General features: G+C 34.1%; 2 protein-coding genes and 1 pseudogene across 2 annotated transcripts; 2 read left to right on the top strand and 1 right to left on the bottom strand.

The window, feature by feature from the left end:
* The first annotated feature begins 225 nt into the window (after positions 1 to 225).
* On the top strand, positions 226 to 1,508 carry LOC131607969 (embryonic abundant protein VF30.1-like). The gene has a single exon (XM_058879910.1). It carries the CDS (start codon positions 302 to 304, stop codon positions 1,256 to 1,258), a length of 957 nt encoding a protein of 318 aa, XP_058735893.1. The 5' UTR covers positions 226 to 301; the 3' UTR covers positions 1,259 to 1,508.
* Positions 1,509 to 3,640: 2,132 nt separating this feature from the next.
* Positions 3,641 to 5,552, top strand: LOC131607968 (acyltransferase Pun1-like). Its single transcript, XM_058879909.1, has one exon. The coding sequence runs from the start codon at positions 3,660 to 3,662 to the stop codon at positions 5,037 to 5,039; it is 1,380 nt and encodes a 459-aa protein (XP_058735892.1). The 5' UTR covers positions 3,641 to 3,659; the 3' UTR covers positions 5,040 to 5,552.
* A 14,567-nt stretch (positions 5,553 to 20,119) lies between these two features.
* Positions 20,120 to 21,274, bottom strand: LOC131605857 (DELLA protein 2-like; annotated as a pseudogene).
* Between the last annotated feature and the right edge of the window lie 279 nt (positions 21,275 to 21,553).

The raw sequence follows: 21,553 nt of genomic DNA, 5'->3' as shown, positions 1-21,553 counted from the left end.
TTTTACAAAGACTAAAACTAAACAACATAAAAATCTGTATATTTGCTAGATTCACTTGCATAATTAAATCTTTCACTACTTACCTATGTTACACTGGCATGTGCTTTTTTATATGATTTTATATTTATTAATTCATATTAATGTATAGAACAACTATTTATTTATACATTATTATGTATTTATTTGGTTTAACATTTTATTTGCTGCTGCAGATGGAGAAACCAGCGTACCTATCAAAACTCATGAAAAGAATCAATATTGGACTATCTTTTTTGAACATGATCTATATCCTGGAAAAACAATGAGCTTAGGTATTCAAAAACATTCTGAATCTAGTGAGAGTGATAAAAAAGAAACTACAAAAGAAAATCATCCTTTTGGATTTTGGGCATGGTCTAGAAAAGAAATTGAAAAAGAAAATCAACCTTTTGGATTTTGGGCATGGTCTAGAAAAGAAACTGAAAAAGAAAACCAACCTTTTGGATTTTGGGCATGGTCTAGAAAAGAAACTGAAAAAGAAAATCAACCTTTTGGATTTTGGGCATGGTCTAGAAAAGAAACTGAAAAAGAAAATCAACCTTTTGGATTTTGGGCATGGTCTAGAAAAGAAACTGAAAAAGAAAATCAACCTTTTGGATTTTGGGCATGGTCTAGAAAAGAAACTGAAAAAGAAAATCAACCTTTTGGATTTTGGGCATGGTCTAGAAAAGCAAATAGACCTTTTCTAAGAGATACAAAAAAAGAAACTCAAAATTTTTTAGCACTCACATCAGATGAAAAAGAAGCTCACATTATTAACAACTATTGTAGAACCCCATCAGCAATAGGAGAAGACAAACATTGTGCGTTATCACTAGAATCTATGATGGATTTCGCCATTTCAAAACTTGGAAAGAATATCAAAGTGATGTCAAGTTCCTTAGTTCAAAATCAGGATAAATATGTAGTCGAGGAAGTAAATAAAATTGGAGACAAAGTAGTAATGTGTCATAGATTGAATTTTAAAAAAGTTGTATTTTATTGCCACGCAGTTAATGCGACGACAACTTACATGGTCCCATTCGTGGCCTCTGATGGAACTAAATCAAAAGCTCTTACTATTTGCCACCATGACACTAGAGGTATGAATCCTAACGTGTTGAGTGAAGTTCTCAATGTTAAACCAGGAACTGTCCCTGTTTGCCATTTTATCGGCAATAAGGCTATTGCTTGGGTACCTGATATGAGTGAATCTGGTGGCCATGCTTGTGTCATCTAGTTGATTTACACATTGATTAGAATCTCATGTTTGGATTCTTTTTAAAGTTATATCTGCGAAAAAAATATGATGTGAAAATATCATATCATATGTATCTATAGTATTATTATATTTTCTAAATAAAACCAATTAAAAATTAGTTTGAACTATGGGTTTGTGTTTGTGCAATGTCTCAATCTAGGGCCAGTCTCTGGTGTACTTTATGTAAGCTATCATCTTTATATGAATTTCAAATTTCTTGTAGCATAGTTTTAAAAATCTCTCCTAGTAAATAAGGATAACCATGACTTAATCATTAGATTAATAAATCAAAATTAGAGTGTCTTTCTTTTGTTAGCTCACCGTTGTTATGTTTCAATAATACATACACACTCCCAAAGTTCTACATTACAACTTCCATGTATTCAACCCATCACCCGAGTCAAAGTGTTTGTATATTCTTAATAAATTTTAGCAACCACAAAATTGCTAACCATACTCGGTCCATGGATTATAATATGTTTGCATGTACTAATCAATTTTTGTCTTGTTTATCTATCTCACATTCTACTTCAGCGTCTTATCAAATATCCCTTTCTTGTAGAAAATATTTATTGTTGCCTTGAACATTATAGATAATCTTATCTATAATCTCATTCGCTTCGTACATATATTTTATCTTCAGCAATATATCAATAAAAATACAGTTAGAGAATATATCCTTCTCTAACTCAATACTTAAGATACAAAATCATTGACACTTAAAGTTCTTAAACAACATAAGAGCATTGTAAAAATATTTTGTTTTTCACAATGGATAAATCATGACATTATAAGTTTATAAGAAAAGATACATTTCATCATTTTCAATACATATTTGTAAGGGTAGAGTAAAATAATTGAAAACTCCACCAACACAAAGCCAATAAGATTAACACTGCTGGTATAGGTGCAAAACCGTTGTTATAGCCAATGAAGAAGTCATACATATTGGTCTACCAAAATGTATTTAAAATCAATAACGATTACATTCCATTGTGATAGCCTCAAACAAACAGTTCTCTAAAAAATATCAATCACAACGGTTTTAAACTAAGAACGGAATGAAAATGTTGTTAAAAATTTAAAAATTGCTACAAAAACGGTTGCAAAAGATTAAGACTACGCCTTGGTTTGGCACAACCTGAAAACCGGTCTCATAAACATAGACAACAGTGTTTTTTCAGTTTTTCGCAATAGATTTCTTTTGTTTCCGTAGGACGAAAATGTTACATGACCGAATCTTTTTTCTAGGATGATTGGCTGCCATTGGATTTAATCGAAGACCCATGCATGCCACTCATTCCCACACTCTGATTATTTCTCTTTTATTCAATAATTTTATTGTTATAGTGCTAACTTTGCAAGTTCGCCCCACTTTATCGTACCGAAAATACTCTCCACAACACTGAAGTCCTATCACACTCTCTCATCAACTATCTCTGATTAAAAAAAATTTAAATAGAGAACAATTAGATATATCGGATAAAATCATGAATTTCAAATATATGTTTTATGATAAAAAAAACAACATTGATGTTTAGAGGACAAATCTCAGAAAACTGAACATAAAGACATGCTTTGATACCACTTGTTGAAATTAATTCAATAACAATTATACCCATGTTCCGCATATTATACCATATACTTTAGTGTGGAAAATAATAAATAAATAAATAAATATGAACATGTATATAATTACAGAATTTACGACATGTTAGTATATGTGTTGGTTAAGATTTCGACAGAAAGCAAAATCCAGCCAAGGGAGTATGAAAGTAGAGTCGTCCACAAGCAGATATGAGAAAGTCGGCTGAGCCTGAAGATTAAACAAAGTTGATTGGACCTGAAGATTTGAGAAATCAGATACGAGAAGAACACTCCGTCCAAGTCAATTTGTACGAAATAAAATCATTCGTGCGTAGCCAAAGTGGAGACAGTTGCTCCAATAGAGGAAGAATTTAGAAATTCTAAGAGTACATGTGGTGTTCAAAGAGACGAAGTCCTATCACTCTCTCATCAACTATCTCTGATTAAAAAAAAAGAAAGTAAAATAGAGATCATGCTTATGGGCATATTTATGCACGGGAAGAAATATTTAATTTTTGAGTATTTGTTAAAGAGAAAATTTTTAGTAACGTTATCTTAGTAAGTCAAAAGAAGCATGTTATCTTTAATTAATAAAGTCATGAATGGTAGTTGCCTAGTTGGACTATACCTCTTTTTTTCTTCTTCCAGTATGTTGGACTATACATGCCTCATCTTCTTATTGGGTTAGGTATCTTATCCATTCCGACAATTACTCAATTAATTAATAAATATTGACTTATTGTATGCAAAGTAAAGACTAAATTGAAGGAAAGTCTAAACTTGATAATAAATAATGCACACTTGTTTGTTGAATGATTCTGAAACAAAAAAGATAAGAACGCGTGAAACTATTGTGAACCAATTAATCATGGAGATTGAAATTCTTTCTAGAGAAACCATCAAACCTTCATCACCAACTCCTTCTGATTTGAGAATCTACCCTCTTTCTTTTATTGATAATGCCTTTTACCGCAAGTATGTGCCAGTTATTTTCTTCTACAACACAAACGAAGTTAGTAACCAAACTTCTAAAGTATCACAACTCCGAAATTCCCTATCTCATGTTCTTTCCAAATACTATCATTTTGCTGGTAGATTGAAAGACAAAACTACCATTGAATGCAATGATCAAGGTGTGTCATTTTTCATCACAAAGATACAAAACAATTTATCAGAAATCGTCCAAAACCCGACCGAAGAATCGGTGAACTCATTGTTTCCAGATGAATTGCAATGGAAAGTGATGGATTGGAGTGGGAGTTTATTTGTCATTCAAGTCCATTGTTTCGCATGTGGAGGAATTGCGATAAGTATTCTCATGACTCACAAGGTTGGTGATGGTACCACTCTGTTCAAATTTTTGAACGACTGGGCCATCATCAACCAAAAACTAGAACAAGAAGACTTATCAATATTATTATCACCCCTTTCTTTACAAGAAGGGGGAGCATCAATTTTCTCTCAGAGAGACATACCTATTTTTCCGGAGCTTTTTATTCCGGGAGGAAACAATATAGTGTATAAAAGATTTGTCTTTGAAGCCTCAAAGATTAAGTCCCTCAAGGAAAAGGTAAGAAATTCTTTAAATTTTTCTCCGACTCGCGTACAAGTTGTAAGTGCATTGATTTACAAGCGCGCGGTTACAACAAAGGGATTAAATTTCAAGATTGCGCCGTTCACTACAGTTGTAGACGTTCGCAGAAGAATGGTTCCTCCATTGTCAGAAAACTATGTTGGAAACATAGTTTGGTTTGCATCTATGTGTCCAGATAAAGAGAAAATGGAGCTGGATGAATTGGTAAGCAAGATAAAACAAGCATTATCTGAATTTTGCGAGGTTTATCCGAAAAAATTCGAAGGGAAAGAAGAGGAGGATTTGTCATTTATTTCAGGGTGTTTGGAACATCTTAATGATGGTTATTATGAGAATCATAATATGTATACATTTAGTAGTTGGTGTGGATTTCCAGTATATGATGTAGATTTTGGGTGGGGAAAACCAACATGGGTAACCACTTTTGGTTGTTTGATGAAGAATGTAATATTTATGATGGATGCTAGAGATGGAGAAGGGATTGAAGTGTTTGTGAGCATGAAAAAGAATGATATGGATAAGTTTGAAAATGATGTTGAGATTCTTCAATATGCATCTCTTAATCCAAGCAATGTTTGACATCTATGTGCTTTCATAACAATGTGTTAGGGAGGGTAAGTTCTTTTCAATAAGCATTGAATTTCAAATAGGTTTGTAATTTATTTGAAATTCAAACAAGTGGGATTTATTTCTGTTTCTTCAAGGTTCTTTTAATCTAGCTTACTTTTCTTTTTTTAATTGGCTTGATTTAGTGATTTTTATCTCAAGATCGATTCATGTGTTTGGGGAATTTATTTGAATAAAGTTATTACATTTTGGTCCATATTATTTCTCTTTAGATCAATTTATTTTGTTTATTTTTCTTAGGAAAGTCAGACAATATAAAAGAACTACTAAAGGCACAAACTATGGTAAATAGTATATATAAGCTACAATAAGGCTATCACAAGTAATAGCTTACAAAGTAAAAGCCAAGTTGCATTTGCCAAGCATTGACTTTTAAAAGAATTAATGAGTAAAAATTTAATACATATACTATCAAGCTATTTAAAAAGATAGAAGTCCACAATTCTACCCAAATTACTTTTTCTGTTTCAACAATTTATAAATCAAAAAGAATTAAATTGTCTTTTCATAATCCAACAATTTTATTCAACTTTCAAACAAACTAAAAGAGAACACATGCCCTTCCTTCTTTCACATCATTTCAAATTATCATTTTCCTTTTCTCTCTCCAATATTTTCACTTTCATTTTAATTCTCTCTCAATTTTCTCTTTTCTTTTTTATTTTTTAAACATTAATAAATTAATAAATAAAATTAACATAATTATTAAAAATATTATTTTTAAATATCAAAATTATTCATAATTATTAAAAAAAAATTCAAATGTCAAAATTTCTACTTTTCTCATTAATTACTATCAGCAAAATACCTATTTTATTTTAGTTAACATTATATTTATTTGAAACACAAAATTCTTATTTTCAAATGTCAATATTTCTTTTTTCTCACTGTAAATTATCAGCAAAATACATATTTTATTTTAATTAACAATTGTTTTTATTTGAGACACAAAATTTTTATTTTCAAATGTCAAAATTTTTATTTTTCTCACGGGACACTATCAATAAAATATCTACATGTTTATTTAAATAAAATCTATATCATATTAAACAAATATGTAACGGGACACGATAAGTTAAATTCACGCAATTTTTTTTTATAAATATTACTTTTAATATATATTTGAGTATAAAACCACCATACAAAATTATTTTAACCTATGAAAATGCATGAATATTTTTATTCTTTATATAATTATATTTATCATTTAATATTATAAATATATAAACAAATTATATATAATATCAAATAAATGTACCCGTACGGCAGCACGGGTGATTTACTAGTGTTGAATACTAAATAAACATTGCTACCTCTTCGTATCATTTGTCACTTAGTAAAAGTAAATGATTTGATTAACCGTCATTGGATACGTAAATCACTACCAGAAAACACACTTATTAAGCTACGAGATATTCACGACACAAATAAAACGCCGGAAAGGATAAATTAGTGATATGAGCAAATAAGACACATGAGCGTCGTTGTAACCAATAAATATGTAAAAATTACGTTGCAAATGTGATAATTATGCCGCTAATTATTTACATAGACTGTAGAAATTAGGTGCAGAAATTAGGTCAGTGTTGACTGATTAGCGACGTGATAAACACAAAACAAATTTGAAATTAGCGACGAGGTAATCACGCCACAAACATTAAGAAAAAAATTGAAATTTTTATTCTGTTTTAAAAAATATGTATAGTATATTATGATTTAAAATAATATTTTATTTATATATATATATATATATATATATATATATATATATATATATATTTAAAAAAATTAAATTATTATTTTGTTTTTAAAAAATATGTATAATATATTTTGATTTGATAAAATATTATATATATATATATATATATATATATATATATATATATATATATATATATATATATAAAATTCTGTTTTTATAAAAAATATTTAATATTTTTGGATTTAATATTTAACTATATGTACTTTAAATTATATATTTAAATATTATTTTGTTTTACAAGAATTATATATTCTAGAAAAATTATTTATTTCGATTTTAACATATAATATATGATGAGCACTACAAAATATTATAAATATATAATATATCTTACAAACACTTTAAAACATAAGGTGTTAGTCAAGGGATAAAATGAATGTGATTGAAGAACACATACAAGGTTCTCTCAAAATTTTGGGTAAATGGGTCTTGGTTATTGATTGTTTTCATGAGCTAACTTAATCATGAACAACTGAACAAAATTAGTCAACTCATTCTCTCTAATTCACTCAATACAACAACAAATTGCACAAGAACATGATGCAACAAAAAATAAAAAGAATCTGAGATGAATTCACATTCAAGAAATTGTTCTTGAGAAGAAGAGAAAGATTAAAGGTGGTAAGAATAGACAAACTAAAGAAGAGAAGACAAATTGTGATTTTGTCTCAAAAATGGGTTTCACCAATTTTTGGTTTTTTACTCACTTTGCTTTCACCAAATAAACAACTATTTAAATCTAAGACAGAAAAAAATGGGTTTTGTGAAGTCATGATTCGAGTCAAGAGGAAATCAGGATTCAAATTATAAGATATCATGATTCAAATCAAGTTAAATTCCCGAGTCGAATCAGGAAGAGCTGAGCCCAACTATGACTTCATTGAGACACATGATTCGACTTATGGTTACCACTTGATTCGAGTCACAAGAGTCTGTAATTCGAATCAAGTTCAATTTATGATTCAAATCCAACATTCTAGTATAGCACATCTCAGTTTTTTCACAAGTTTATGATTCGAATCACATTTTATACATGATTCGAACCAAACATTCAACATCTTGATTTTAAGAATTCTAACTTGTCATTCAACCTAAAGTTGATGAAACGACAAAACTCAACTTACTAGGCTCAAAAATAGACATTATCAAGGAACATATACTCTTATTTTATTGAGTAATGAGGGATTCTAATGGTATAAAGAAACAATAGCCGAAAGAATTGCAATACAACTCAAATACAAATAAAGTATAAACACTCTAATACAAAATGATAAGCAAATTACAAACACATAACCAGATTATATAGCATACAAGCAAATTAGCAAAAACATCAAAACAAAGTAAGAGATCCCATACGACAACAGGACTGCACTTTCACATTCTGGACCATCGTCCTCAAGCTTACGCTGCCACGACTTCACCAGTACCCACTGACATCGCAACTGTTATTCACACCATGTATGTCACTCCTCCAGACAACACAAGCTACATGGACACGAATTTACATTAACTAATTGCATACATTTGTGATTGTGAGATAAAATTTGATAATTGTGACAACAATTCTTCATGTAAAACAATGGCAGTGGTGTGTGTAGTCACCAACTGTTAAGTGTTTTACAACACTTTCAACACCACACTGTAGTAATCCATCTGAAAACATATTAACAAACAAAAACAACATTTCACTTGCCTCCACAGCTTTCAAATAGCCATGCATACGTCATGATTTAAAGAAAATGAAATATGATTTTGATGTAGAAAGATTTACATATTCTGTTACAATGAGCATTTATTAAAAACAAAAAGGACCAACCAACAATAAGAACAACAAAAATTAAGGAAAAATGCTTCAGACCAATATTTACGTCCAAAAAAACTGAAACACGATAATCACAGTATCCAATCTTTGGATTTAAAAAATCCAATTTTTACTTCCAAATCAAAAACACTTCCAATATTACCTTCAAACCCAATCTTTAGTTCGAAAAGTATATCATCTCTCTTAGAATTTCGTGAGGTGGTTAATTACATCTCATGCATTAGATTGAAGAAAAATATGCCTTATGTCTTGTACCCTATGAACTGCTAGAAATACTAAGCAATAGCTATGTGCTCCATGTATATATGATGACAAAGAAATGTTAGATTAAATTATAAGTTGATTTCCATGTTGTCTATAAGTCTCACCTTCCTAAACATTTAAGCAACACAGAACACAACAAGACCTTTGATCAACTGAACTTTCTCTAAACTCTGTTGTTCAATAATCTCCACGAAAAATGTATCAAGTTAGCAGGTAACATTTAAATATATAGTTATTTAGGAGGATTGTAAAATTATACGCTTTTAGAGGAAACGCAAAAAATTCCTCTTGAATACGAAACCTAACTGCCATAAATGCAAAAAAATTATGCATTAAGGGAGATGCAAAATGGTACAGCTGAACAATTTGCACACGATGGCCATTTCCTCTTAATTTTGAAAACATCCATGACGACTCAAAGTATAAAGAATTCAAATCATGGTTACGAAATCGAGACTCAATTCAAACCATGGTTATAATTAATTTAAACATCAACAAAAGGAAACTCATTATAATTATAAAAAACCATATATTAACGAAATCAACTAAAAGTTGATTAAAAACTAAAAATTGATCCAAAAACAAAACACTTGAAGCTTCAAAAACATGAAAACCTAACAGCTTAATTCATTTTCCATTGCAGATTTCATTCTTTTCAAATCAGAAACTCTCACAAAATCAACATTTTTTCCAAACCCTAAATCGGATTCAGAAATCTTGAGGCTGGAAGAAAAACCACAAATTTATAGTCAAAATAGAAAAGTTAAAATGATAACAAAAACATAAACAAAGTCACGGTGGAACCTAGATCCAAGCCATTGAAAAGCTCCAACGTGCAATTTGAAGGTGTTAGGGTTTCCCTTGACTAGATCCTAGATAAGAATTGGAGCCCTTGACATTGTTATTGGCGTAGTCTGGCAAAAAAATAAAAACTTTTAAAATTATAAATTAGTCCTTAATAATTTTAAAAAATTTACAATTTGGTCCTTCAAAAATTTTTAAAATTGCAAATTAGTCCCTACTATTTAATTTGGTCCAAAAAATTTAAAATTTATAAAAAATAATCCCAAAAATTTAACAATGAATTATCTTAATACTCTATCCAAACAAAATAATTTAAAAATGAATGAATTTAAATTGAATCATTTGATTTGCTTTAAATTATTTTAAAATTTTCAATTACCTCATCCAAAGACACTCTTAAGAAATAGTTCAAAATCAAAAGGATGAGGAATGTGAAATGAAAATTAGGGAAAGGAACAAGTACCCGTTCTTAAATAAACTTTCAATTCATCCAAACACATGTTAATCTAACAATTGACAACTAAGAATCCAAAGTTTTGTGAACATACTAATGTATAATCGTCGCGTCATGTACAAGAGTCTTGTTCCCTGTTAAAACCATAACTACATTTTTCGTTTCCATACAAAAAAGATAAAATCATGCCTTAACATATGCTATGTTGTAATTATTAAAAGATATAATGATTACAAGTGTGTTCTAAAATGACAAATGGTGAAAATGAGTAAATGCTAATAAATGCATGTAATAAAGTCCCACATTGGAAGATTCACTCATTTTCAAAGTCCTTATAAAAGAATTAATGACATTAACTCAACAAAAGGACAAAAGAGGATAAAGTGCCACATTGACAAATGTGGTGGTCCCAAGCATTATTGCCACTTGTCCCAATCCTACAACCACTCGCCGGTGTCGCCACCGGCGACACCGGCTCCGACTCCGACTCCGACTCCGACTCCGGGTCCGGGTCCGGGTCCGGGGCGTGGGCGTAGAGGCGCTAGTGGCGGCTTGTAGACGGCACTTGAGCACTTAGGCACGTCGCATCGGAGCGATCGGGCTATTCGCGGCTCCGGCGGGCGACGGCCGGCCTTCGGCCGGGTGCTATATTTTGCTCAGTGTACATGATTTGAATTTTGAATCGGAAAGGAGGCAACTGTTCACGAAACCATGCAGAATTGAAACCATGCAAATGGTGCATGAATCTGTCTATGTGCAACAGTCATAACTTTTGAAAATATATTGTTTCATTAAGGGTCGCAACCTTTGAAACAAACATTTTCGTGGCCTATATAAAGTTGATTCCGCATTCAGAAATTACATCACAAAAATTCCGAAAATCCTCTGAATAATTCCAGATCGTTCTTCGCTGCATTCGAGTTTTCGCCGGTCTTGCGCAAACTCGATAAGGCTGAATTATCCTGGGTATTCCTGCATCAAAACTCTAAGACATTTCGGGAGTGCTTGAAATACTTTAAGGAAAGTGATTCCGTTCACGATTCCAGCCTCGGTCCTCTCGATTGAAACATATATTGATAACAATCTTAAAGTATTATCAACGATGGCCGCCGACGCTTCTATTTCAAGCATCAAACTCATGAACCAGGATCTTGTGAAACTAGATCGTTTTGATGGAACAAACTATACCCGTTGGGCTGACAAAATGACCTTTCTCCTGACTACTCTGAAAATTCAATATGTCTTGGATCCTGACTTGGAGGAAATTCCAGAACCCACTCCAGATGACACCGATGAAATAAAGAAGGAGAGAAAGAAACGTAAGGAAGATGAATTGCTGTGCCGTGGACACATTCTGAACACATTATCCGATCGTCTCTATGATCTCTACACTGATACCGCATCTGCAAAGGAAATCTGGAAGGCACTTGAATTCAAATTTAAAGCCGAAGAAGAAGGTACGAAAAAGTTCTTAATATCTAAATACTTTGACTTTAAAATGTTGGATTCAAAGCCTATTCTTGCACAAGTACACGAGTTACAGGTTCTCGTGAATAAAATAAAGGCCGTAAAAATTGATGTTCCTGAGGCTTTCCAAGTCGGTGCAATCATAGCAAAATTGCCACCTTCATGGAAAGGATACAGAAAGAAATTGCTGCATAGTTCCGAGGATCTCTCGTTGGAGAAACTCCAGAAACACCTTCGAATCGAGGAAGAGACGAAGGATCGTGAAAAGCCCGAGTCCTCCGGATTTGCAAAGGCAAATGCTGTTGTTGCAAAGGGAAAGAAAAAGTATGATGGTACAAAAAATCATCTTGGTCCAAAGAAAGATCATAACAGGTTCAAAAACTCTGGTGGACAAAGGGGTACTAAAAATGGATGCTATGCATGCGGCAAACCCGGACATTATGCTCGAGATTGCAGGCACAACAGGCCCAAAAATGAGGTTAATGCTGTTCATGCAAATGACGACATAATCGCTACTGTAAGCGAAATTATGGCCATCAAAGGAAAAGTCCAAGGATGGTGGTATGATACATGTGCAACTGTACATGTGTCTTATGATAAAGCGGCATTCAAAACCTATACCGAAGTCAATGATGGACAGGAGGTACAAATGGGCAATGAGGTCCGATCAAGAGTTGTTGGAACAGGATCCGTCGAACTCAACTTCACCTCTGGAAAGAAAGTCACTCTCATCAATGTTCTTCATGTTCCCGATATGAATAGAAACCTCGTTAGTGGGGACTTGTTGGGAAAACCTGGCATTAAATCTGTGTATGAATCGGGCAAGTTAATATTGACCCGTAATGGTATATTTGTAGGAAAAGGATATTCCGCTGAGGGAATGATCAAACTATGTACTACTGATAATATTATTAATGAAATTTCTAATTCTGCTTATATGCTTGAATCTATTTCATTATGGCACTCTAGATTAGCACATATTGGTATTAGTACTATGAATAGACTAATTAAATCTGGATTGATATCATGTAACATTCATGATTTCGGAAAATGCGAAATATGTGTTAAGTCTAAAATGATTAAGAAACCTTTCAAAAGTGTTGAAAGAAAAACAAATGTTCTTGATCTTGTGCACTCTGACTTGTGTGAATTCAATGGAATGTTAACCCGTGGGGGAAATCGTTATTTTATAACATTCATTGATGATTGTTCTAGATTCACACATGTATACCTCTTAAAGCATAAAGACGATGCCTTTAATGCTTTTAAAACATATAAAGCGGAAGTTGAAAATCAATTAAGTACTACCATAAAAGTACTTAGAAGTGATAGAGGCGGTGAATACTTCTCGGCGGAATTTGATGCATATTGTGAAGAATATGGCATTATACATGAATGTTCTGCGCCTCGCACACCACAACAAAATGGCATGGCCGAAAGAAAAAATAGAACATATCAAGAAATGATTAATGCTATGTTAATGCATTCAGAATTGCCATTTAATTTGTGGGGTGAAGCATTATTATCCGCATGTCACATAATGAACAGAATTCCATTAAAAACAACTGGAATCTCTCCATATGAAAAATGGAAAGGAAGATCACCAAATATTGATTATTTTAGAGTGTGGGGGTGTGTCGCATATTACAAAAATATGGACCCCAAAAGAACAAAATTAGGTCCTCGAGGGATCAGATGTGCTTTCATTGGATATGCACCAAATAGTAAAGCATATAGACTTTTAAATTTAGAGTCTAATGTAATTGTCGAATCTAGAGATGTGGAATTCTTTGAAAATCTTATTACAAAGAATAAAGAATCAGAGAATCCCACGATCAAAGAGTCTTGTGACAATGATTCGACTCGGATGGTTGAAACACAACCCGAACCAAGAAGAAGTAAAAGGGCACGGAAAAATAAAGGTCTAGGACCGGATGAAATCGATTCTCAACTTATTTCCGTTTTTCTAATTGAAGGAAATAACAAGAATGATGTTCATAAAATTCCTATTATTCTTCAAATCGAAGATGATCCTAAAACATATAAAGAAGCAATGACTTCTAGAGATGCTTCTTTTTGGAAGGATGCTATCCAAGATGAAATGGATTCAATTATGTCGAACCATACTTGGGAACTAGTTGATCTTCCGAAGGGATCAAGACCCATCGGATGTAAATGGGTGTTTAGGAAGAAGTATCACAGTAATGGTACATTAAACACCTATAAGGCTAGACTAGTTGCAAAAGGATTTAGACAAAAGGAAGGTATCAATTATTTTGATACATATGCACCAGTAGCAAAAACTACAACGATTAGAATTTTGTTTGCACTAGCCTCCCTGAACAACCTTATTGTACATCAAATGGATGTTAAAACAGCATTCCTAAATGGCGATCTTGACGAGGAAATCTATATGGAGCAACCAGAAGGCTACACACTTCATGGAAATGAACAAAAGGTATGTAAACTTGTCAAATCTTTATATGGTTTAAAACAGGCACCAAAACAATGGCACCAAAAATTTGACACTGCCATACTTTCAAATGGTTTCATTCCAAACTCTTGTGACAAATGCTTGTACACAAAGGTGTGTGGAAATGCTATTATCTTTCTATGTCTATATGTTGATGACATGTTGATTATTAGCAATGAAATGAGTGGAATCCTAGAAACAAAAGGTTTTCTAACTTCCACATTCAAGATGAAAGATCTTGGATTAGTTGACACTATACTAGGGATCAAAGTAAGACGAAATAGTGGGGGTTATGAACTCAATCAAACACATTATATTGAAAAAATGTTGGAAAAGTTCAAACACCTTAACTTCAAGGAAGTAACCACTCCGTTTGATCCTAGTGTCAAACTTCAAAAGAACAATGGAAGATCCGTGGCACAATTGGAATATGCAAGTGCCATTGGATGTCTAATGTACTTAATGCAATGTACTAGACCAGACATAGCATTTGCTGTTAGTAAAATGAGTAGATTTACTAGTAATCCAAATGATGAACATTGGAAGGCAATAACAAGGATTTTTGGATATTTGTCAAGGACTAAAAACCTTGGTCTTCATTATGGTAAATTTCCTGCCATACTAGAAGGATATACTGACGCAAGTTGGATATCAAGTGTTGGAGATTATAAATCTACAACTGGGTGGATATTCACATTAGCTGGAGGTGCGATTTCTTGGAAAAGCAAGAAACAAACATGCATTACTCTTTCAACCATGGAATCAGAGTTTGTGGCTCTGGCGTCTGCTGGACAAGAAGCAGAATGGTTGAGGGATCTCTTATTAGAGGTTCCATTAGCTAAAGATAATGTTTCAAAGGTGTTGATACATTGTGATAGTCAAGCCACCCTGGCTAGAGCATTCAGTGAAGTATACAATGGAAAGTCTAGACACATAGGTCTGAGACATTCTCTCGTGAGAAAAATGATAAAGGATGGGATCATTTCACTGACATATATACAAACGAGCTATAATTTGGCTGATCCTTTTACTAAACCACTGGCCAGAGATTTAGTAAAGTCTACCTCGAAAGGTATGGGATTAAAACTCCTTGAATAAGGGTTCCGACAATGATAGCAACCCAATCTGAAGTTAATACATCTTAACCTAAGATTCAATGGGTAACAACAAGTCGTTGATTTGGAAGTTGGTACAACATTTCGTGATAATGTTGACTATTACATAATTGAGGGTTGAGTTTTAAGGAAACTCTTAATGAAGTACTATATCGAGGATATAGAGATAAAACTTCACCTATGTGAATTTCGAGATGGTGCCGTCTCAAAGTGAGAGTTGGAGTTTCTCTCATGAAAAATTCATGAAAACAGGAAAAGCACATGGCCATAAATAGTGCTAGGCGAGATATGTAGGCGAAGAAAACCTTAAAAGTGTGTGTATAGCAATGCCGGTCTAATCACATGGGATAATGGTTCAAAGCATAGCTACCTAACATTCCGATTAGACTTTGCGTTGTCTTTACTAAGGTTAAGTTCAAATCGAAAGATACCTAACTGTATTAACACTTTTATCTTCTATATTCTGGAATTGGAATTGTCATTATTAGAACGAGTGGGGGATTGTTGTAATTATTAAAAGATATAACGATTACAAGTGTGTTCTAAAATGACAAATGGTGAAAATGAGTAAATGCTAATAAATGCATGTAATAAAGTCCCACATTGGAAGATTCACTCATTTTCAAAGTCCTTATAAAAGAATTAATGACATTAACTCAACAAAAGGACAAAAGAGGATAAAGTGCCACATTGACAAATGTGGTGGTCCCAAGCATTATTGCCACTTGTCCCAATCCTACAACCACTCGCCGGTGTCGCCACCGGCGACACCGGCTCCGACTCCGACTCCGACTCCGGGTCCGGGTCCGGGTCCGGGTCCGGGGCGTGGGCGTAGAGGCGCTAGTGGCGGCTTGTAGACGGCACTTGAGCACTTAGGCACGTCGCATCGGAGCGATCGGGCTATTCGCGGCGTTAATGAGGCGGCTCCGGCGGGCGACGGCCGGCCTTCGGCCGGGTGCTATATTTTGCTCACTGTACATGATTTGAATTTTGAATCGGAAAGGAGGCAACTGTTCACGAAACCATGCAGAATTGAAACCATGCAAATGGTGCATGAATCTGTCTATGTGCAACAGTCATAACTTTTGAAAATATATTGTTTCATTAAGGGTCGCAACCTTTGAAACAAACATTTTCGTGGCCTATATAAAGTTGATTCCGCATTCAGAAATTACATCACAAAAATTCCGAAAATCCTCTGAATAATTCCAGATCGTTCTTCGCTGCATTCGAGTTTTCGCCGGTCTTGCGCAAACTCGATAAGGCTGAATTATCCTGGGTATTCCTGCATCAAAACTCTAAGACATTTCGGGAGTGCTTGAAATACTTTAAGGAAAGTGATTCCGTTCACGATTCCAGCCTCGGTCCTCTCGATTGAAACATATATTGATAACATGCTACTTACTCTTAAGACTGGGGTCCATATGATAAATAAAGGGGGAACAAATGTCACATGCACGAGTTAAAATGTGTGGCATCCAAATGGCATAACATAAAATAAATCCTACAATGTCTAAGGCTTGAGGCTTGGGGCTATCGTTCTCGGCTAGGCCAAGCTCCAATCGTCGGATCTCAAACTAAGCAACCTTATATGATCGGTTAGCATGACCGTCTTTGAGAGTGTGCAAGATGAGCTATAACACAAAGCTTCAAATTTTTAAAGATAAAATTATAACTAAATAGGTCTCATAATAAATCTGTCATGTTTAAACCATAACTAAAAACGACATCTATTTGTTTTGTCATGGTTGAACCATAACTAATTAACACATGACTGAAGGATAGAAAAACACTTAGAAAGGGGGGGTTTGAATAAGTGTAGTCTAAAAACTTGAACGATAAAAACAATATGCACAGTTATTTTTATCCTGGTTCGTTGTTAACTAAACTACTCCAGTCCACCCCCACGGAGTGATTTACCTCACCCGAGGATTTAATCCACTAATCGCAACAGATTACAATGGTTTTCCACTTAGTCCGCGACTAAGTCTTCTAGAGTATCCTGATCACAACCTGATCACTCCAGGAACAAATGCTTAGACACAAGCTAAGACTTTCTTAGAGTATCCTGACCACCACGTAATCACTCTAATTACAACTGCTTAGACACAAGCTAAGACTTCCTAGAGTATCCTGATCAACACTTGATCACTCTAGTTACTTACAAATTAATGTAATCAATTCTAAGAGTATTACAAATGCTTCTGAAAAGCTATAATCACAACAGTGATATTTCTCTTAACGTTTAAGCTTAATCTCACTAATATATTACAACAACAATGTAGTGAGCTTTGATGAAGATGAAGTTTCTGAGTTTTTAATTGAACAGCGTTTCAGCAAGTTAATATTCACAGAATTTTGGTTCAAAGTTGTTAACCTTGCTTCTCATCAGAACTTCATATTTATAGGCGTTTGAGAAGATGACCGTTGAACGCATTTAATGCTTTGCGTGTTCCGTACAGCTTTGCATTTAATGTTTCAAGCTTTTGTCAACTACCTCGAGCCTTGTTCACGTTGTGTCTACTGACGTTGCCTTTAATAGCTTCCAACGTTCCTTTTGTCAGTCAGCGTAGCCTGCCACCTGTACTTTCTTCTGATCTGATGTTTGAATATAATATTTGAATATCATCAGAGTCAAACAGCTTGGTGCATAGCATCTTCTTGTCTTCTGACCTTGAAGTGCTTCTGAGCGTGATACCATGAGAACTTCAGTGCTTCTGCTTCTGACCTCAAGTTCTTCTGATGCTTTCATAGACCCATGTTCTGATTCTGCCTTGACCATCTTCCGATGTCTTGCCAGACCATGTTCTGATGTTGCATGCTGAACCTTCTGAGACAAAGCTTCTGAGCGCTGATTTGTGCATACTCTTTATATATTTCCTGAAAGGGAAATTGCAATGTATTAGAGTACCACATTATCTCACACAAAATTCATATCCTTGTTATCATCAAAACTAAGAATATTGATCAGAACAAATCTTGTTCTAACAATGACCTCTAAAACTTATGACAACCCTATATCTATAGATAGAAAAACTCTAGCTAGACAACTAATTTACATGACGTCTGTATTAGAGGGGTCTTCTAAGGCCTTTTGACTAGAAATATAAGGCATTGAAAGTGAAATTAAAGACAAGTTGTATGGATCAACCAAAACCTTTATAATATGTTTTGTTAGATTTTATCAGAGAAAAATCATATCCTCTTTTGAACCATTTAATAATCGTCCAACTAGAGCTGTCAAAATAGGCTAACCTATATGGGCCGGTCCGCCAGGCCCAAAAAATCATAGGGCTTGGGCCTTAAAATTAGAGGTCATAGTTTTCAGGGCCTTTTTAGCCCAGCCCTGAAAAATCTGCTACCCATTAGGGCTAGCCCATATGGGTCGTGGGTAGCCCATTAGGCCCGCATAATTATAAAATTTTAAAAAATATATTAATATTTATATTATCTTACTCCAAAATAGCATATTGATTTTTCTCACTTCACTAAATGTTATCTTTATTCTATTCAATTTTTCTCTTTTAAATATTATACATTAATATAATCAACACTTTTTCATCGTATTATATTAATTTTTCTCTTATAATAAATATTCAAGTACTTATTTTATATAATTTAGACATATATTGTATTTAGAAACACATTATAGTATTTATAAGAGATAATATAGTACTTAAAAATGTATTATGTTTAAAATAACATAATTTTATTTATAATACATTTTATGGAGTTTTTATTTTAATTTTTTTTAAATAAAAAGTCCATTTAGGGTCGGGTAGCCCGAAGCCCATCTAGGGTCGGACTTGGGTAGTAAATCTCGAGCCCATATTACACAGGATCTTTTTGACCCAGCTCTAAAAAGCCCAGGGTCCAAGTCGATCCGTATAGGACCGGATAGCCCATTTTGACAACTCTAAGTCCAACAATTGATTTTCGGCTTCAATTCCTGAATTTTTTTCATTTGCTTAGTATATTTTTTTTTCTTCAAAACAATTATAAGTCAAATCGGCCTGACATAAGTTTAGTTTCTAAGGATACCGATTCAACTATTGATTACATTGATCAAACATTAAATAAATACACATCCATCATTTTGATTAAATACACATTAATCATTTCGATTCCGACCATAAAAATGCAAAATTACAAGATATTTCATTTACAATCGAAATTTAAAATACTAAAGAGAGAGATTCTTGAGTAGGGGTAGAAATAGGCTGGGCCGAGCTAGGCTTTGCCAAGTCTAAGCTTGGCCTGTCAAAAAAAATGAAGCCTAAGTCTGGCCTGTAGCCTATCGTAGGCTTATTTTTTAGGTCTGAATTTTTAGGCCTGTTAGCCTACCTAAAAGCCTATTTGTTTTAGACATATATAAATAAACAATTAAAATAATGTTTAAATAGACTAACTAACTAAAAGAATTTATGACAACAATGCTCATCTGGTGTTTTCATCTTATTTTCACAAGTTGTTCAAGATAACTAAGTTTTATTAATGTATTTTAATTCAAAGTACAAAACATAACATAATGATAATAAAAAAAGTATTCATATTTATTTAAATAGGCCGGCTTGATAGGCTTAAAAGGCTTTTTTAGGGTATGAGGCCTAGCCTTTTTAACTAAATAGACTTATAAAAAAAGTCTATGCTTTTTCTATTTAAAAATAATGTGTGGCCTGATCTGAGCCTATATAGGCTAGACTATAGGCCTCTGTTATCGGCCTGGCCTATTTCCACCCCTATTCTTGAGCCAACAAAAAGAAGCAAAATACCAAAGAGAAAGAGACAAATAAGGAGTTAGAGAGAGAATGGACAATAATGGGTGCATTGTCCACCCATCCCCACAAGAATTCAAGAAACACTATTTTATGTTTCCTTTTTATTTTTGGTTAATTTTTTCTTTTCATTTTAATAACATTTTTAAAGGTTGTGGACTCAGTGGACTCAGTGTGAAACCACCGCTGAGTTGGCGGCGAGTTTCCAAGCAGATATTGCAATCAACGGCCCAGTGTGCCATACCATCATAAGAAAACCACCATTCTCCTCCACTGTGTAACTATCCCCACCGCTGAAAAGCGCCATCAACATTCTCGCTTGCTTTAACGCGTTAGATCCCAAATGAACGGGAGAAAACCCAACCGAACCGAACCGAACCGATTCCTCCACCGGTTCAAACTCTCATGTCGCTCGAGCCGATTCCTTCACACTCTACTACGTTGCAGATTTGGTTCCCTATGTACACCTCCAACATAGCTTTGTCCTTCTCTTCAGCCAACGTTCCTTCCAGTGAATCAAACACAATCTTGTAATAGTTCAGCGATTCGGAAAACCGGTCGAGAAAAGCCGGTTCGTTATGATTCGCTTCCTGTTCCACGACGGTGATAATCGCCGGCCGAATTTTCCGGATAACAGAAAACACTATCTCAAAGTCACCTGGACACGCGTTCAGTTTATGAAACTCAAAAATGGAGTTAACAACGGTAGTTTCAGTCTCTGGCGAACGGAGTTCAAGCATGTAAGCATCAAGATCAGCGAGACTATTAACAACAAAACCGCGATACTCGAAGTGAATGCTAATGGTCTGCGCAAGCTGAGCAAGCTTCCAATCAACCTGTTGGAGATGATCGGAGTTACCTGACACCTGTGAACCGATTCCGGTGAGACGAAAAGCAAGAGGACCACCGGGACGCAAAGCAAATGCCTGCATAAGAGTCGCCCACTGCAGTCCTTGACTGATGGAGAAATCAATTACATGAACATGAGATTTTCCTTGAAAAGCTTCGAGAATAGCTTGATTGGCGGTGAAGTGAGCGAACTTTAGGTGAGGACAAGTTTCATAGAAATGGATCTCAAGCGGAGCGGGAAAGAGGATTATGTGGAAATACGCCGTAGATTCGCCGGGAAAGAGCTTCAGCGAAGAAGGTTGCAACGTTTTTTATAGCACCTTGTTGTGATACAGCTAGGTCTCCGATCTTTATCATTATCAGAAGAGCTTCTGCTGTAGGTAGATTGTTGTGTTTAGGCATGGCAACGGGGCGGGTCGGGACGATTTTTACCTCCCCAAACCCGAATCCCCAAACTCGAATCCCCAATCAATCCCCGTTACCCGCCCCAAACTCAAACGGGGATGGGGAATTAAAACCCAAACCCGTCCTTAACGGGTTCGGGTATCCCTGTCCCGCCACCATGTATTTCGTAAAATCAATTTTTTTAATAAAAATATTTATTTTTTCAAAAATTAAATTATAAATAACAAAATAAAACAATCTCAAAAAATTTCATACATATATTTCAAATATTTAAAA

Source organism: Vicia villosa, linkage group LG5 (genome assembly GCF_029867415.1).
Source record: "Vicia villosa cultivar HV-30 ecotype Madison, WI linkage group LG5, Vvil1.0, whole genome shotgun sequence".
NCBI classification, from domain to species: Eukaryota; Viridiplantae; Streptophyta; class Magnoliopsida; order Fabales; family Fabaceae; genus Vicia; species Vicia villosa.
Note: the sequence above shows the minus strand (reverse complement) of the source record. Positions and strands in the feature narration are given on the sequence as shown.

Bases quoted from the DNA above. Each gene is read 5' to 3' on its own strand.
- LOC131607969 (XM_058879910.1), top strand. From the start codon at position 302: ATGAGCTTAGGTATTCAAAAACATTCTGAATCTAGTGAGAGTGATAAA.
- LOC131607968 (XM_058879909.1), top strand. From the start codon at position 3,660: ATGCACACTTGTTTGTTGAATGATTCTGAAACAAAAAAGATAAGAACG.